This window comes from Heterodontus francisci, chromosome 32, assembly GCF_036365525.1.
Source record: "Heterodontus francisci isolate sHetFra1 chromosome 32, sHetFra1.hap1, whole genome shotgun sequence".
Classification (NCBI taxonomy): Eukaryota; Metazoa; Chordata; class Chondrichthyes; order Heterodontiformes; family Heterodontidae; genus Heterodontus; species Heterodontus francisci.
Genome location: NC_090402.1, coordinates 13,813,420 through 13,830,241, shown reverse-complemented (window position 1 = coordinate 13,830,241; position 16,822 = coordinate 13,813,420). Strand labels below are relative to the sequence as shown.

The window sequence follows — 16,822 nt, the reverse complement described above, 5'->3', positions numbered from 1 at the left end:
CCTGATGATCCTGAGGCTGTAACATCCCTATGGATATCCAGGGTGAAGTCAACCAACAGGACCAGGGATTAAACCTGAACACATAGAGGCACTGGGAAGGTGCAAAAACGATTCACTAGAATGATACCAGAACCAAAAGGTTATACCGATCAGGAAAGGTTGAACAGGCTGAGGCTCTTCTCTCTAGAAAAGCAAAGCCTGAAAGGGGAAGTCTATGAAAGTGTTTGATAGGATAGGCATAGAGAAGATATTTCCACTTGCAGGGGAGACCACAAACAGGGACCATAAATATAAGATAATCACTAATAATTACAACAGGGAATTCAAGAGAAACCTCCTTATATAGAGAGTGGTTAGAATGTAAAACTCACTACTGCAAGGAGTCGTTGAGGTGAATAGCATTGATGCATTTAAGGGTTACATTAAGATGAAGAAGAGTGGGAGGAGGCTCATCTGACTGGCATGGAGCTGGAGGGCCGAATGGCCTGTTTCTGTGCCATAAATACGAGGTAACCATGTCACATCCATTTTTTTCTTAATGGAATTATCTGAAAGCAGTTCTAGGCAAATCGTGATAGTTGAGAAATAAAATGAAATAGAAAAGTTAATGTTTGAAGAATGATTAAATGCTTTAAGAGCTTTCTAAATAACTTGAACATATAGTCTTAATCTGTTATTATAGCTCGTTGAGTTAAAGTTGATATGAACCAAAACTTCCATTCTTTAACTGCAAATATGGCTGTAACTATGAGGCTTGCAGATGACTCAATAATGTAACAGCTGTTTTAGGCCTTGGGCTTGATGGGGTTTTTCCAGTGAAGATGCCAAATATGTTTCTGGTGAAGGCAATGAGCTGCCTAATGAAATTGGACCTCAGTGATAAGCTGACACCTGCTTGTACAACCTGCATCCCTAGACCTCAGGGAGCAGACATTGGTGTATGAGTAATACGAGTGCATTTCTCATTGATTTTTTTTTCTCCTGAAGGTGGCACAGACCCGAAGAGTCCGACTGCTGAATGGCGGCCGTCTGCTGCGACTTCCAAAAGCCCGCCAGGGAGACTCTGGAGTGTATTCTTGCAACGCTGTTAATGTTGCTGGCACAGCTAATAAACATTTCAATCTACTGGTGGAGGGTAAGGATCAACTACAGTGCCACAATCTGAGCTTTCCTTCCAAGCTCCACTCTTTGTGCTCAACCCCCTTTATTGCCACAGAGTTGAACTAAAGATTCATCACAACTGACTGTTTCTCTGACTCATTCTTCCCTGGCTCTTGAAGCTATGGAACTTGTGACTTTCCTCAGTACTTTTATCTTCCTCCAGTAATATGTAAGCTTTTAAGAACCCACAGTTGGCATCATCTAACATCTTCTGTCCAACCTTGGCTATATCCTGCCTTGTCAGCATTGGCCCTTACTGAGATTTCCTAATTTAAAAGGAAAAGTTTTGTAGTGTTTTTTGGTGCCTGATAACTTTAGCATCTTGATCTGCATTTAGTGCCTCCCGTGATCTTTGGATCTAGAATCACCCAAGAAGTGGCCATTTTGGTGAATTCTGAGCTGGAGCTCAAGTGTCACGCCAGTGGAGCCCCTTTTCCACACATTGCATGGAGTAAGGATGGAGAGTAAGTATAATGAGAAAAGTCTCGCTTTTTCACCCTGCTCCCAACAGAATGTTGTCCCATTGTTCTCCTGAGGTTGCCGACTCATTCGGAGGTATGGATCCAGGGATTCCACCCTATGAAATACAGCTGTTCTTTGTATGTGTGAACCTAACAAAGAGGGATTGCTTTTTTTTACATATATTACAGAGAATAGTGAGCCTTGTATGCATTACAGAAAATATTGTGTCCTGTATACGTTATAGGAATAACACATCCTGTACATAATCTGGAGAATGCTACACACTGTGTATGGTGCACTCCATATCTGGTGTAAAACCCATCTTGTATTATTATAAGGAATAGTGCAGCATGTACATATTATAGAGAATAGCACACTCTAAATAGAGGATAAAGAGCTGGGCAACCTGGTTATGTACATACATTAGTTTTTAAATTAAAGCACCTGACTGTAAAATAAGGTGTAAGGATGTATGATATGCTGCAAAGGTTATTTGTCCAGTGGTATAGTGAGATCTTGGCCTATTACTATAATTAAAGTATGTGTGGGGAGAGATAATGCTATCTGTTTAACTGCTCAATTGTGTTTTATTTTTGGTTATTAGGGCCTTGTCTCTGGACAGCCAACATGTGGAGCTTATAGAAGAGGGGCAGACATTACGGATTCAGACAGCTCACCTCATTGATCAGGGCATCTATCAGTGCGTTGCCCTCAACTCTGCTGGACAGCAGAGCAAACGCTTCAAAGTTGATGTTTACGGTATGGAATGAAACCTTTCTGTAGTGATTAATTCCACATTTCCAGGTCATTTGCCTTCCCTGCAACTATTTATATTTCTAAGTAACTGCTGGTCAAGAACTACATCATGATAAAGTTGGCAAACAATAATGTTATTAGCAACAGGTTTGGAGCATCTTCCCGTATTTTAGAGTAACAGGCCAAGCTCTCAGTATACCACCGTACAGATAACCTTCGCAGTGCATTGTGCATCCTCTCACTTTATTTTATAGTCACATGCAGTTCAGCAGCCCATACCTATTACCTCAGTTCAAAGCCTGAACTGATACCTTTTGACTGAAATTGCTATTCGATGACATGAAAGATCTGATAATTGTAGGGGCCCTCTTGAAAATGAATGAGAGAAAAGAAGAGAGATAGCAAAAAGAGCAAGGGGGAAAGAGAATTGGACAATGAAAAGTGAAGACTAAAGGCAGATGAAGGGTGGGACACGACAGGGGTAGGGAAAGCAGAGAGGAAAGGGGAACAACAGGAAGGGAGAAAGGAAAGCAGACTGATAGAGGGTAGAGAGACGACAGAGAAGAGGAGAGCACTAGCTGACAGAGGCAGCATAACGCAGCAGATAGAAATAAGCAACAGAGAAAGGGGAACAAAAAAGGGTGGGAAGGAAAGAGAGAAGTGGAAAGAATGAAGCTGAGAAGAAGTGACACAACATGGAAAAATAGCAGATTTAAAAAGAATTGCTCTTGGGACGTGAGTGCTGCTGGCAAGGCTGAGCTTAATGCCCATCCCACGTTGCCCCAAGATTGTTGTCCCCTTGAACCCACCATCACCTTCTTGTGGCTACTAGTGATCATAAACGCAGCCTTATCAAAACCTTGGAACAATATTCTCCTGTATAGATGTACTTTTTTTTTATCTGTTCATGGGATGTGGGCATCGCTGGCTAGGCCAGCATTTATTGCCCATCCCTAATTGCCCTTGAGAAAATGACGGTGAGCCGCCTTCTTGAACTGCTGCAGTCCATGTGGGGTAGGTGCACCCACAGTGATGTTAGGAATCCAGTTCCAGGATTTTGACCCAGCAACAGTGAAGGAACGGCGATATAGTTCCAAATCAGGATGGTGTGTGGCTTGTAAGGGAACTTGCAGGTGGTGGTATTTCCATGCATCTGCTGCCTTTGCCCTTCTAGGTGGTAGAGGTCATGGGTTTGGAAGGTCAAAGAGGCCTTGGTGCGTTGCTGCAGTGCATCTTGTGATGGTACACGCTGCTGCCACTGTGCATCGGTGGTGGAGGGAGTGAATGTTTGTGGAAGGGGTGCCAATCAAGTGGTCGGCTTTGTCTTGGATGGTGAGAAAACACAGAGAAACTAATAGATACACTTATGCTTTGGCTCTTGTTGATGTCAAGGAAAGGCTTACAGGGAGGGAGCAGGAAAAGAGGAAGACTCTGAGAGTGCTGTAGAATCTACAGCACACCTCACACGATTCCAGCTTGCAGCTCTCTCATGCTTCTGGCGCTGTGATCTCTCTGAGTGAGTGTTGAATTAGTATTGACTTTGGAGTTGTGACTCCATGTCCATTGGGGACTGACTGGAAGAGGCAGCAGCTCATTTCAAATCATTGAGTCATTGGACAGGAGGTAGCTTTATGTGGGCTGTATTTGGACTGGGATTCAATTCCTTACTCGCATTCAATCTTGCCTGTTTTTGTTGAGTGGGCCTGGGGAGTTTTCAGCCAGACTGATAGATGAAAAAATAGCGTTCAGCCATTGTTTGTTGGCATTACTTACTGGATAACGTCAACTATATTTTTGGAATCTGCTGCCTTTCCACCTGCCGTGCCAGTTGTGTGACAGAGGGAGCAGGTACACGGCCTACTCCAGTACCACTTGTAGCTGTTCATTAAGAGCTGCTTGGACCAGCTAGGTCTAATACTCCCCTTGAATTTTTTCTCACTGTTCTCTCCTGAGAGATGGAGCAGCTTATGGTAACTCGGGAAACTGCAGGTCAAACTTTCCACGTGGGCAGGGGCATGAAGCAGGTGGTCAGTTACTACACACCCTGCCTAAGATGAAAGCTCCACCCTACATCCTCATATCTGGAGACTGGGAGATAGGGAGACAGCCTCTCAGCAGCCCCCTCCATCCATCACCCAAGCTGAAGATCGAACTTTACTCTATGTGGATCATTTGGTTGTAAATTCTCATCTCAATGCAATGCAAATTAATAACAATCTCCTGGCGGATTGCTTGTTTCTAGGAAGGGCCAGTTTGTTCTGAGATCATCTCAGCTGGGGAAATATTTGAGGTGCTATAATTGGCCTTAATATTGGTGGAATACGCAAGTGTAAGTAGCAGCCAGGGTCTCTGCTCTCGATTGCTACAAAATAGGCATGTGTGGAGTCCAGATAGGTTGTGGCATTAGCCCTATGATGGAATATTCTTCAGTGCACTCACTATCTAGGCAAGAACACTGGGCTAATGTTGATTTTAAAGTGAATGTCAGTCCAGAGTTCTGGGATTAAAACACAGCCAAAGGCTGAGCTGTTTAAACATCTTACATCTAATGCTTGCTGTCAGTGCTGGGAGAGATGATCTTCCACTCCCTTAGGGAGCTGCTGCACTTGTATTGACTCTTAGGCCTTGCTCTTTCACATGCAACAAACACCTGACATTCTGCTAGACATCTGCAGCCCATATGGGCAGTGCTCAGCCACACGGAATCGGCTTGTCACCTTCCATTAGACAGAGATCAGTGCTAGTTTTGATATGCAGGCCTCAAGCTATCTTTTCCATTGGTGTTTGCTGCCCCCTCAATCTTCTTCCTTCTCTCCTGATTGAGTTGAATTACGCTGTGGTACAGTTTCATAATTGTGCGCTGCCATGTGGTACCATGCCCAAATGTTTATTTCTCGTACGTGAGCTTAGACAGTCCGTGTGTACAATCTATGCCCCCTGGTCCGAGACTTCCCAACCAGCATAGCCTAAAAAGTGGGGCCAGACTTTTCAGGGGTGAAATTAGGAAACACTTTGATACACAAAGGGTGATAGAAATTTGGAACTCTCATCCACAAACAGCAATTGATACTAGATCATAGAAATTTACAGAACTTGCTCATTTTAAAACTGTGATTTTTATTATTAACCAAACATATTAAGCATTATGGGGCAAAGGCCTATGTAGTTAGGCCATAGATTAGCCATGATCACATTTAGTGGCGGAACAGGATTGAGGGTCTAAATGGCCTCCTCCTATTCTTATACTCCTATAATTCCTATTACAATGAACATAATAGTATTACTGCTCTGAGAAACGCCAAAATGACATCTGTTACGTTTCGGACTTACTCCCAACACTTTTGTGCTTATAAACAAAAATAGTTTCCTGAAGCACACCAAGTGTCCTTTAAAACTGGAACATGCTGTCAGTGGAATAACCTGCTTAGGTTAACATTTATCCATAATTGTTATAACAACCATGGGAGACTATGTAGAACAACATCCGACTTCAAAAGGCAAAAATGATTACAGCAGCAGACTAACATGTATAGACTAAAGCTAAGAGTCACATGTATTTACAGGCAGAATAATGCCTAGATGCAGGGAGATACAGCCAAGTAAGAGTGAGTGCGAAACTTTAAAAAGAATAAAGAAAGAATCAATCTTCACAAGGTCAAAATACTTTTTTCAGAATGTATTTCTTACATAACTTGATAAATGACAGGAACTTCAGCTGGAACACTTGTTCCCAGGTCTTCATGATACAAAGACCTATGTTGTTCACATGGTTCACAGTTGTGTGGGGATTAATGTCATGGCTATCCTTTCTTATTACAGCCAGATATTTGAAGTCATTCCTCACACTTTGTGAGGTGACTCATTGCAGGAAGGCAGTAAAAACAAGACAATAATCATCATCTAATGTTTAGACAATTGGAGGAATTACATATGTCTATATTATCATCTGTCAATCTATATACATCAACATTCGAGTTAAACTGCTTTAAGCACCAAACTTTGTTTCTTTCTTAATGAAGAGAAGGTCAACAGAGGCTCCACAAGGAAGAGGCGGGTCTCCTTGGATGAGTTCCAAACTCTGGCCCGTTATATATATTAGTCAGCAATGCCAGAGAGCCAGTTGGATTCCTTTAGTGATACAGCTGGATAAATCCTTTTTTCTGTAAATAGACTTTCTATCAAAAATAAACAACATGACATACAAAATTCATCCCATTTTGGCGCGTCAAAGTGACAATCATATTACGATACATGATGGTGGAATTACATAGACGCTTGTACAAAGGACTGTGGGATGATAGCTAGAATCGACTTCAGTTCTTTGATTGAAAAGAAGCTAGTGGGCAACATCTGTAATTGCGAATCAAACCCTGAGAATTTTGAAGTAGTCTGGTTTGAGATTGATTGTATACGTGGTGCAGCAATATGGGAAACTCAGAATGTTTTCATGAAAACAGATGTTGCATGTTCTTTGACAAGGATCAGACTGAATGTTCTCTGTATATTGGAATCCAACCTTACTACACTTTAAATGTGCTTCATTGGCTGTAAAGCACTGTGGGACATCCTGAGGCCATGAAAGGCGCTATATAAATGCAAGTCGTTCTTTTTTTTCCCCTAGTTCCTCCCACAATCCGAGGAGCCAATGATACCAAGGAGGTGACTGTCCAGTTAAACAGCCACACTAGTCTACAGTGTGATGCACACGGAATTCCTGCCCCTGGGATTACGTGGCTGAAGGATGGTCGTCCAATTGTATCCAGTTCCAAAATGATGTATGTTGAAAGGGGACAGTTCCTGCAAGTTAGCAAGGCCCAGGCACCTGATGCAGGATGGTACACATGCCGTGCAAGGAACATCGCAGGGACAAAGGAAAAGTCATACAAAGTGCAGGTTTATGGTAAGCTCCCAGCCTCACTGGGGAGCAACAGGTCTCTCGCAGCGAGTAATTATAGATCAAGCTTTGTGAAGCTCCACTCCCAATGGAGAGAGTCACTCAGCAAGAGTGCAGAATGCAGAATTGGGAATGGCAGTCAGCATGGTTTGCTAGAGCACTTGGTTTTTGCTCATTGCTAAGAGCAGACCCTTGCAAAATCTATGCTTATTTTTCACATGTTGATCCCTATGAAAGTAACCTGAAGTGTATCACCCAGCCAGTTTCCCTTTGTTTCTAATTCTCCAGCTTGAGCACTGGAGACACACATGGCAGACATATTCTCCATTTCAACATGTAGAAAACTTTATGAGCCTTATTGAAGAGTAGCTAATTATATATATATAAAAAGGTTACTGCGCTTTATTTCATTCAGTGACAACACTTGGTATTTTCCCTGGAATTAGTAGTCAAATCAGATGCACTTATTTATTCATTGTTTCAATTAAAATAACACCAAAATAATTGTGATATAAAATTATATTACGGAATATATCACATAAATCTACAACCAAAATTACTAACTGAAGACTTTTTATAGCTCTGAGGAATGACTAGATATGCTCTGCAGTTTCAGCAAGAGATATTTCAGATGACCTTATCGACCTTTGTAAGATTATTAATAGTATAGAGAATGTAACAGTACAGGACAAGAAATCACTGAATCACAGTTTGTGAAGGGCAAGTTCAGGACACACAGGAGGACACATTTCTTCATAGAGGGTGATCAATATCTAGCAGGATGGGTGGTTAAGTTTATGTCGCCAACATGTGGTATGATTGCTGGCCCAAAATAACATGTATGAAGCATGCTTAAAATTCAATTAATTTGTGATTTCATTGCCTGATGTATGTGGCTACCCTTTTTTTCCATAAAGGAATGATGATGCCAAGTTCTATCTACACAGTGTGCTGAATTCCCTGGTTCTGGAGGGGGCATGGTCAAGGTGTTAGAATTTGACTCTTCTGCACCTGGGCCAGAGCAGGAAAAAGATTCCAGAATTCTCACTCCTGATTATTATCGATTGTCTCCCTGCTGCAAAATACATGTGCAGATGATGGTTGAGGATAGGATCGGGCTTAGCCTTGATATTTTCCCTCCAGTCAACCCCTAACCCCAGTCAATTTACCTTCCAAAACTCACTATCAAAGCTCAGTCTTGAAGGGTGGCCATACTGGATGTTTAGTCACACCTATTTCTCAGCTCAGGGCAAAGAGAAAATCCAGTGCATTGGTTTTAATTGTTTTCTCTTGTTTGATTTGAGTTCATGGTTTTACATCACCTGAAGGGGAGTTAATGGATTGCTTATTCAAGTATTGTACAATCTTGTGATTTAAGTTGAAGTTGACAGTAACTCATCAGCCTTGGGCACATCAAGCAATTAAAATTATCGTCTGGCTGCTCAAGTTCAAATATTAGTAATCCATTTGGCTTCCTTTGTTTTCCATGTGGAAATGTGTAATCATTGCAATGAAGATTCATTCCAGCCTCCCTATAGGAAATATGCTGAAATATAAACAGTGCAAGCAGTCAGGCCCAGCTCTGTACACTCATGAACAGCCTGGTACATCAAGCAATACTAACCTCGTACATAAGACATACCCAGAGATAAAAGCCCCACACATTAACAGAGATCAGTGTGGTACAACCTGACACCTCCAGGCAACGTACACAGACTGCACAATACTGGCAGCAATACTGTTTTCCCTTGGCTGAGTTTTCACTGCTCTCATTGATGTTGGAGCATCAATCATGGCAGTGTGTTAATGACATCTTTTTGCTCTCTTTAGTTCCGCCCAGTATTGAAGGTAGCTTGGGCCGTCCACTGAAGACAAAAGCAACGGTTGGTCATTCTTTGACGTTAAGGTGTTCCTCGAGTGGTTACCCTCCTCCTATCCTCTCTTGGCTCAAAGATGGTGTCCCGTTGACGAGCAGTGACAGAATAGAGTTCATAGCTGGAGGAAAGACCCTTAAGATTGAGAATGTTGGAGAGAGTGATGCTGGCACCTATATATGTACGGCTACAAATGCTGCAGGAGAACAGCACCTTCACTACACTGTGGACATCTTGGGTAGGAAAACTCTGTTGTCATCTTCAGGGCCTCAAGGAAAGGTCGTGTTAGGAGACAGGATGTTGCAGAGGATTAGCACTTTGTCCTGTCTCCTCTAGGGTATAGGTTAAGTCCAGACAGATGAAAGTCTCCTCTTTGCGTTGGCTGCAGGAGTTGTACGTGTAATGAACTGGGGCAGTGTCAATCTAATCCCTAGTGGTCGAGGGCCTATGCTACAGACCTTCATATAATTCAACATCATGCACTGCCATTCAGAATCTGGAAGGACAAGAAAAGAAAATATCTGTGTCACATTAGGGGGTGTTCTTAATTTGGGGTTAAGGCTACTTGGATCGGGACTGAGAGCTTCACCTGTGTTTTTTAGAAATATAAGGCCATATGGACAGAAACTGTTTACATTGGCAGGAGGGTTGGTAATCAGAGGACAGATTTAAGATAATTGTCAAAGAAGAAGAGGGGAGATGAAGAGATTTTTTTAACAGTGTGATTTGTTATGATCTATAATACATTGTCTGAAAGGCTGGTGGAAGCAGTCAATAGTAACTTTGAAAAGAGAGTTGGATGTATACCTTAAAAGTAAAAATTTACAGGGCTATAGGGAAAGAGTGGGATAGTGGGCCTAATTGGATAGCTCTTTCAAAGAGCCAGTACAGGCAGGATGGGCTGAATGGCCTCCTTCCGTGCTCAGTAGTTCTATTATTCTATGATTCAGCCTATGTATCTCATTCCAAAGGTCAACCCATCTATTTGTCCAGAGCTTTTGATTCCTTCTTGATGTGGCACCAAGTCTGTAACCCTCATCATACTCAAGAGCAGTTTAATTTACATTTTCTATAATTAAATTTTAAACTTTTAGCATTGTACACCTAAATCTACGCAATCATATAGGGTCATATATATAGCAACCCCTACATAGGCACACTCACTGAGTCTGTTTCTGTGCTATGAATTCATGGGGCTTGAGATAGGTCCTTTAAATTGGGAAAGGACGTTAAGATATGGAGTTTTACAGATCATGATGGTGGCATCTACATGTGTTCCAGCTCCATTTTCTAGCGTAGGTGTTGGTTAGGATGAGTCTGCTGTCAGTTTCTGTGCCTCAGAAAAGAGAAGTGTTATTGAGGGAATGGACAGTGCTGGAAGTTACTGGATTTATTTCTATAGGGATAGAATTGAAAAGTAGAGAAGTTGAACTAAACATGTGTTGGACTTAGACCAGTACTGTGTGTAGTTCCATATTATAAAAAGGATATAGAGGTACTGGAGAGGGTGCAAAAAAGATTTGCAAGGATACCAGAACTATGAGTTTATAGCTATCAGGAAAGGATGCACAGGCTGGATCTTTTTTTTATCTTGAAAAGTGAAGGCTGAAGGGTGACCTAATAGAGGTCCTTGAGATCATGAAAGGTTTTGATTGAGTAGAGAGAATGTTTCCACTTGCGGGAAAGAACAAAACTAGAAGCCATCAATATAAGATAGTCACCAATAACTCAAATAGGGTATTCAGAAGAAACTTCTTTACACAGAGAATGGTGGGAATGTTGAATTTGCCACCGTTGGGAGTAATTGAGGTGAATAGCATAGATTCATTTAAGGGGAAGCTAGATAAGGACATGAGGGAGATGCTAATAGAGGGTTACGCTGATAGAGTTGGATGAGGAAAGGTGGGAGGAGGCTCCAGTGGAGCATTAACGGGAACATGGATTGGCTGGGCCGAATGGCCTGTTTCTGTACTATACAATGCCCATAGAAATAGAAGCGGGAGTAGGCCATTCAGGTCTTTGAGCCTGCTTCGTCATTCAATAAGATTATGGGATGGATTTTAATGAGCTCTTGACGTTGGGATCCATGGCAGGGCAGGGGGCCTGAAGATGGCCCTGGATGACACGTGTCATGGACCTTGATGCCGGCAGGGCTCGCCCGATCCTCCCGGTGGCAGCGGGGCACTGTGGCAGCCCCCCTGCCGCTCAGCGGTGTGCCCACAATCACCATATGCAAATGAATGAAATTAATAGCTTTGCATGTACTTATCCTTAATCTTGACGTCCCTCCGCGATCTTTGGCTTGGCGGCCGGCACTCCCGCGCCTTCAGATCCCCATCCGGGGAAACGAGGCACCACACTGGTGGGGAGGGGGGAGGAGGTAAGTTTATCAGTGCGGGGATGGCGGGGGGGGGGGGTTGCGGGGTAGAACGGGATCACATAAACAACATGGGTGTAGGGGATGGTGGGAAGGGTTGTACTTTAAATTTTATGCAGTTTGTGGGGGGAAGGTCAGATGTTACAGGTCAGTGTCTTGTAGGTGGAAGGGCAAATAGTTAATTTAATTGTTATTGGGGTGGGTGGGGAAAAGGCAAAAGAAATGTATTTATTTAATTTTATTCAATCTGTCTTTAAATATTTAAATAAGCCGGTAGGGCTAACAGCCTTATTTAAATAAACCGCTGCGCTTGAGATTGTGGTGGCTCTTTGGCGTGCGGCCCGCCCATTTTTGGAGCTCGCCGCCAGTCATAAAATCCAGCCGTATATGTAAACTTCCTCAGTTTCCAAAACAGTGATTCTGATAATGAGGCTGGTTTCATTGATTTAGGGAGAAACTTTTCCTTACCTGGTGACTTCCCAGTTTTACTTATGTTGCCTTGGGGATAGACAGAGTGCAGTTTGCACCCTTCCCCACAGGGAAGGAGGAAGAACTGGAGGAAGTCTCACCCCTAGTTGCTATGGTGGACATCCCAGCACCAGCTTAAAGCATTTGGTTTGGACAATGTGATTTCAAAGTGACTTGCTTGGATGGACGGTACACGATAAGCAAGAGAATTGGTTGGATTTAGAGAGATTGTAAATGAATGCCATGCATTTGCACCAACAGTCCCTCCACAGCTGCTGATTGGAGAGTCTTCTCACGTGACTGTGACCATTGACAATCCTCTGGAACTGACATGTCAAGTAATTGGTCACCCACCACCGAAAATAACGTGAGTTCCCATTCTAGTTTATTGTTCAAGTTACTTACTTAATACGTACAGGGTAACAGTAAAGACGTGTGCATGTCTGTCACAGTTTTGACATACTGATGAATGGTTACTGCATCTCCTTGTATCAACTTCCATAGTTACTGTGCAGGTAAGCAGTAAATCAGAACAGGTGAAACTGTGTCTAGTGATGTGGCAGCTGAGATTCAATCTCCAATACCACAGATAGCTATTGGAAACAGTGTATACATCATGTACATTGGAACACTGCGTGTCGGATCAACGTATATTTGCCTTCCCTTTGGCAAGACTGTTATTCATTTCGGGTCTGTTGTCTAAAATATATGTAAACTAATTTGTCTCCTTTTCCTGTGAGTCAGTAGTTGACCCATTCCAATCTGTTAGCAGTCATGTATACAAGCAAGCACGGTCAGGTAACTGCTCATTTTATGAGTCCCAGTGGTTCAGATATTTGATATGATGTTGCACTGTACAAATCTGCTGTCTGTGTATCATTGCTTATCAATACTAATGTGAATGTAACACTGTTTACCAATACTAGTGTATATGCAACACTGTTTATCAATACAATGTTATATTCCAGCTATTCAGTTGGTAAAGGATAGAACTGGAGCCAATTTTTGCACACTTTTATAAGCATTTATTTGCAGAGTTACACATTACAAGTATGCACCTCCTAACCCAACAACCACAGTTTCAGTCTGTGTCTATTTATGGGGGCACAAGTAAATCCCAGTTAATGCCCACCACCTGCATAAAATTAAATACAATTAATATACAATTAACAGTTAATTGTATCACTTTTTACCAAAGACTCATTACTATGTATCACTGTCATATCATTACAGGTGTATGAGTTGGACGGGCCTCAAACAACTTCTAAACCAAATTACTATTTTTCTGAGTATCTAGTGGTATCCCATTCTTGCATAATGAAGCCTAATTTCATAATTTCTGTCCCTTAGATGGCTAAGGAACAACATTCCACTCACTGAACTCGATGGTGCTCGGGTGTCAGCTGAGCGGAGCAAACTTTTTATTCCCCGTTTGAAGTTGGCGGATGTTGGTCGTTACGTCTGTGTGGCCAGAAATGAAGCAGGGGAAAGCAGAGGAGAATTTGACGTTACAGTTCATGGTACAATACTTCTCTTTTGAAGTCATGGGAATTTATGATGGTGATTCATTGATAATTTCATAGCTATGGGGATTCATGTCTTGCGGGTGTTACTATTGAACCTGCTTACTCACATCAGTGGGGTAATATTCCAGGATCTGCAGATGTGCTTTATTAAGGAGCCCTACACCATTAGGTTTAATATCTCTTTCATAAATGTGGCATTTGTTCTCTTCCACAAGATACATAGAACTGAAATTTGAAAGAGATAAAATGAGGAAAGACCATTACACCCGTCAAGCCCATCCTTACCCCAAATCACAAACCATGAGCAATTTGGAACTCTGTCCCACTGCTTTAGTGTCTTGAAAATTTTCTGACTTTTTGCTCCCCTGAACCAAAAGGTAAATAAAGCAAAGCTTTCTCTTGTATCCTTTGTCAGAGGCCACTCCTGTAAGCATGCTCTCCTTCCCAACGAATTGGGCTTTATATCTTTATATATCCAGTCTCTGTTAATGTAGCAAGCCTAGGGGTTTAACATAGACCGTCATCACAGAATAAGTCTGTGGTTCCGGGTATTACTCCCCTGGAGGATCAGCAGTCTCCGCCCTTCAGAGATGATAACCCAAATATCTTTGCAATGAATCAATGTTAACATATAAAACTCAACTGGTTCAAAGCTAGCTGGTTTGCCACGGGATTGAATACATAATGAAATGCTCAATTTTAAGCAAACTTGGATTTAACCCCTGAGGTACTGTAATGAAGACAGAAGAAAAATACACCAGAGAGAAAATCCTACAGTTTGTCACTTCCCATATTATGTGCCTGACACAGTTGCCTTCTTTGACAGTTCCACACAATTGGTTTTAATCAACTATCTCCATTATCCTAGAATCATAGAAACTTACAGCACAGAAGGAGGCTTTTCATTCCGTTGTGCCTGTGCTCACAATTTGCAAGAGCAGTCGTGCTTAATCCCACATTCCCACATGGTCTGTAACCCTATAAGTTCCTCATCCTTAAGTACCTGCCCATCTCCCTTATAAAATAATTTATGGAATCAGCTTCCACTACCTATCAGGTAGCGCGTCCCAAATCCTGACAACCTTCACATCATCTGCCTCCTTTCTGAAGATAGATGCAAAGTACTCATTTAATACTTTAGCAATGTCCTCTGCTTCTATATGAAGATTTCCCTTTGGGTCCTTAATAGGCCCAACCTTTCCCTAGCTAACCGCTTAAACTTCATATGTTTATAAAATGTTTTAGGGATCAATTTAATGTTTTCCTGCTAAACTTTTCTCAGCCTCTCTTTGCCTCCTGTATTAACGTTTTTAATTCCCTTCTGTACTTTCCATAATTTTCCTGGTTATTAACTGAATCTTGCTCCTGATATTGGTCATAAACTTCCATTTTATGTTTTATTTTAACTTTTATTTCCTTTGTCATCCGGGGTGCATTAGCTTTTGATGCTCTTTCTTTTCCGTTCAAGGGCATATATGCTTAGTTTGTACCTGAAGTATTTCTTCCCTGAACACCTTCCATTGCTCTGTTACTACTTTAACCTGCAATCACCTTCTCTAATATTCCTGTGCTAGGTCCCTTCTTAAATCACTAAATTACTTACTGTATTTTATTTTTGTTTGTTTGTGACTAGTCCCCCCAGCAGTGAGGATTGTGGGAGTTGGGAGTTTGTCTGTCGTGGTTGGGAAGTCAGTGACACTGGAGTGTACGGCTACTGGAATTCCAACACCATTGATCACATGGTTGAAAGATGGACATCCACTTACAGGAGCAAATGGGAGACTTAAGGTAATTAAAGACATTGCTGGTCTACTTCACTGAGACATTAACTAAAGGTTCCAGAATGATCTTAGCACCTATAGCACAGAGGGAGCCCATTTGGCCCATCATTCCTGTGCTAGCTCTCTGAAAAAGCTACCCATTAGTCCTACTCTCTTGATCTTCCCTGTAGCCCCGCAGTTTTTTTCCTTTTCAAGTAAGTACCTTCTACACTTATCGTCCAACAATATCTGCTTTTGGCTGATGATTCCATTGTACATTCATTAACTTTCTTCAGATCATGTGCCCTCTGTCCAAAACCATTGTTTATCTCTGCAATCAATGGCTGAGGTACTTTGCTTTGACCTCCTCAGTGCCCTTCATTAAGACATCCAAATTTTTATTTTTTTCAGTTCTTCAAAGACGCTGGTGTAGAAATTAATTCAGGGCAGTTTTTGGGTGCTAAGCGGATGCAGGGAAACGAACCTGGTGCCTGAAGGTGGAAGCCTGGGGCTCATGAGAAATTGTTCCTCGGGCCTCATTGTAATAATTGCAGCCAGCTACCCGGGCCTGTCTTGGGATCAAGTTAGGCCACCAGCCTCACTGGCAGTAGCCCTCAGTTCGCTCCTGGATGAGGTGTGGTGGTTGTGGAGAGAATGGGAGAGGGGTAAGTAAAGGACCACTCCTGATTCCACATGAAGAAAACAAAAATGAAAACTTTGCTGCTTGCTGCAGCAGAGGCTGGAAATCCTGAGTGCAGCAGGTTCGGGTCCATACTTACTCCTTTCTACTCTGTCGACTTTCCTGATCTCTCTGACCTCAAGAGGAATGGCCACATTTCCTCTTTTTCTGAAGTTCCAAAAATCCCTTTTCTTTATGCCAACAGTTCTTTCTGTTGCAACAAATCTTAATTGTCATATGAACATTGCCTCCATATCTGGGGAATCTCTTCCCAAACCTCTCTTACATTCCTAGACAGGATGTAAGACAATGATTATCTTTTGACTGTGATCTTCCTGTCTTGAAAACTCTGTCTCAATCACAACTTTTCTGAGCTCCAATAAGCCATCTCATATGTTTAACCTCCTCCTTACATCCATCAAATTAAGTCTTATCGCACCGTCTCCTGATTTAATTCTTTTGTTTGTACTTAAAACTGTGGAATTTCAAAAACCTTTTAGGCTTTTAAAACGGAAGCTTGCCATCTCTTAGTTCCTATTTCTCGGTTAACCCTATCTCCTCTCGAACTCTTGTCAGCCTTGGTACATTTTGAACTGTGGAGACATGGTCCATTACCTTGCTTTCTCAATCATTTTAAAAAGAACAGGCCAATCACAGCACCCCTACACAGTGTTGACAACCATCCAGGATTGTCCAGGAGGCTCCTGGGATTGAAGATTAATCTCCAGGACACTATTGCAAATAATCCAGGAGAGCATTCCTAGGGGCATTTTTTAACGCTTCTGTTTATTAGTCATAGAACTATTGGCAACTGGGGGCATGGCTATTAGACTTATAGTCAAGTTTCATCTAATTGAGTTGTGGA

General features: G+C 42.1%; 1 protein-coding gene across 1 annotated transcript in view; it reads left to right on the top strand.

Moving 5' to 3' along the window:
- LOC137347460 (hemicentin-1-like) overlaps positions 1 to 16,822 on the top strand; it is a 331,927-nt gene that overhangs the window by 139,285 nt on the left and 175,820 nt on the right. The window contains exons 28-35 of the mRNA XM_068011904.1: positions 988 to 1,135; positions 1,499 to 1,625; positions 2,228 to 2,382; positions 7,001 to 7,279; positions 9,104 to 9,385; positions 12,254 to 12,359; positions 13,343 to 13,512; positions 15,152 to 15,306. Of these exons, the coding sequence (XP_067868005.1) occupies positions 988 to 1,135; positions 1,499 to 1,625; positions 2,228 to 2,382; positions 7,001 to 7,279; positions 9,104 to 9,385; positions 12,254 to 12,359; positions 13,343 to 13,512; positions 15,152 to 15,306 (1,422 nt within the window). The remainder of the gene's footprint in view (positions 1 to 987; positions 1,136 to 1,498; positions 1,626 to 2,227; positions 2,383 to 7,000; positions 7,280 to 9,103; positions 9,386 to 12,253; positions 12,360 to 13,342; positions 13,513 to 15,151; positions 15,307 to 16,822) is intronic.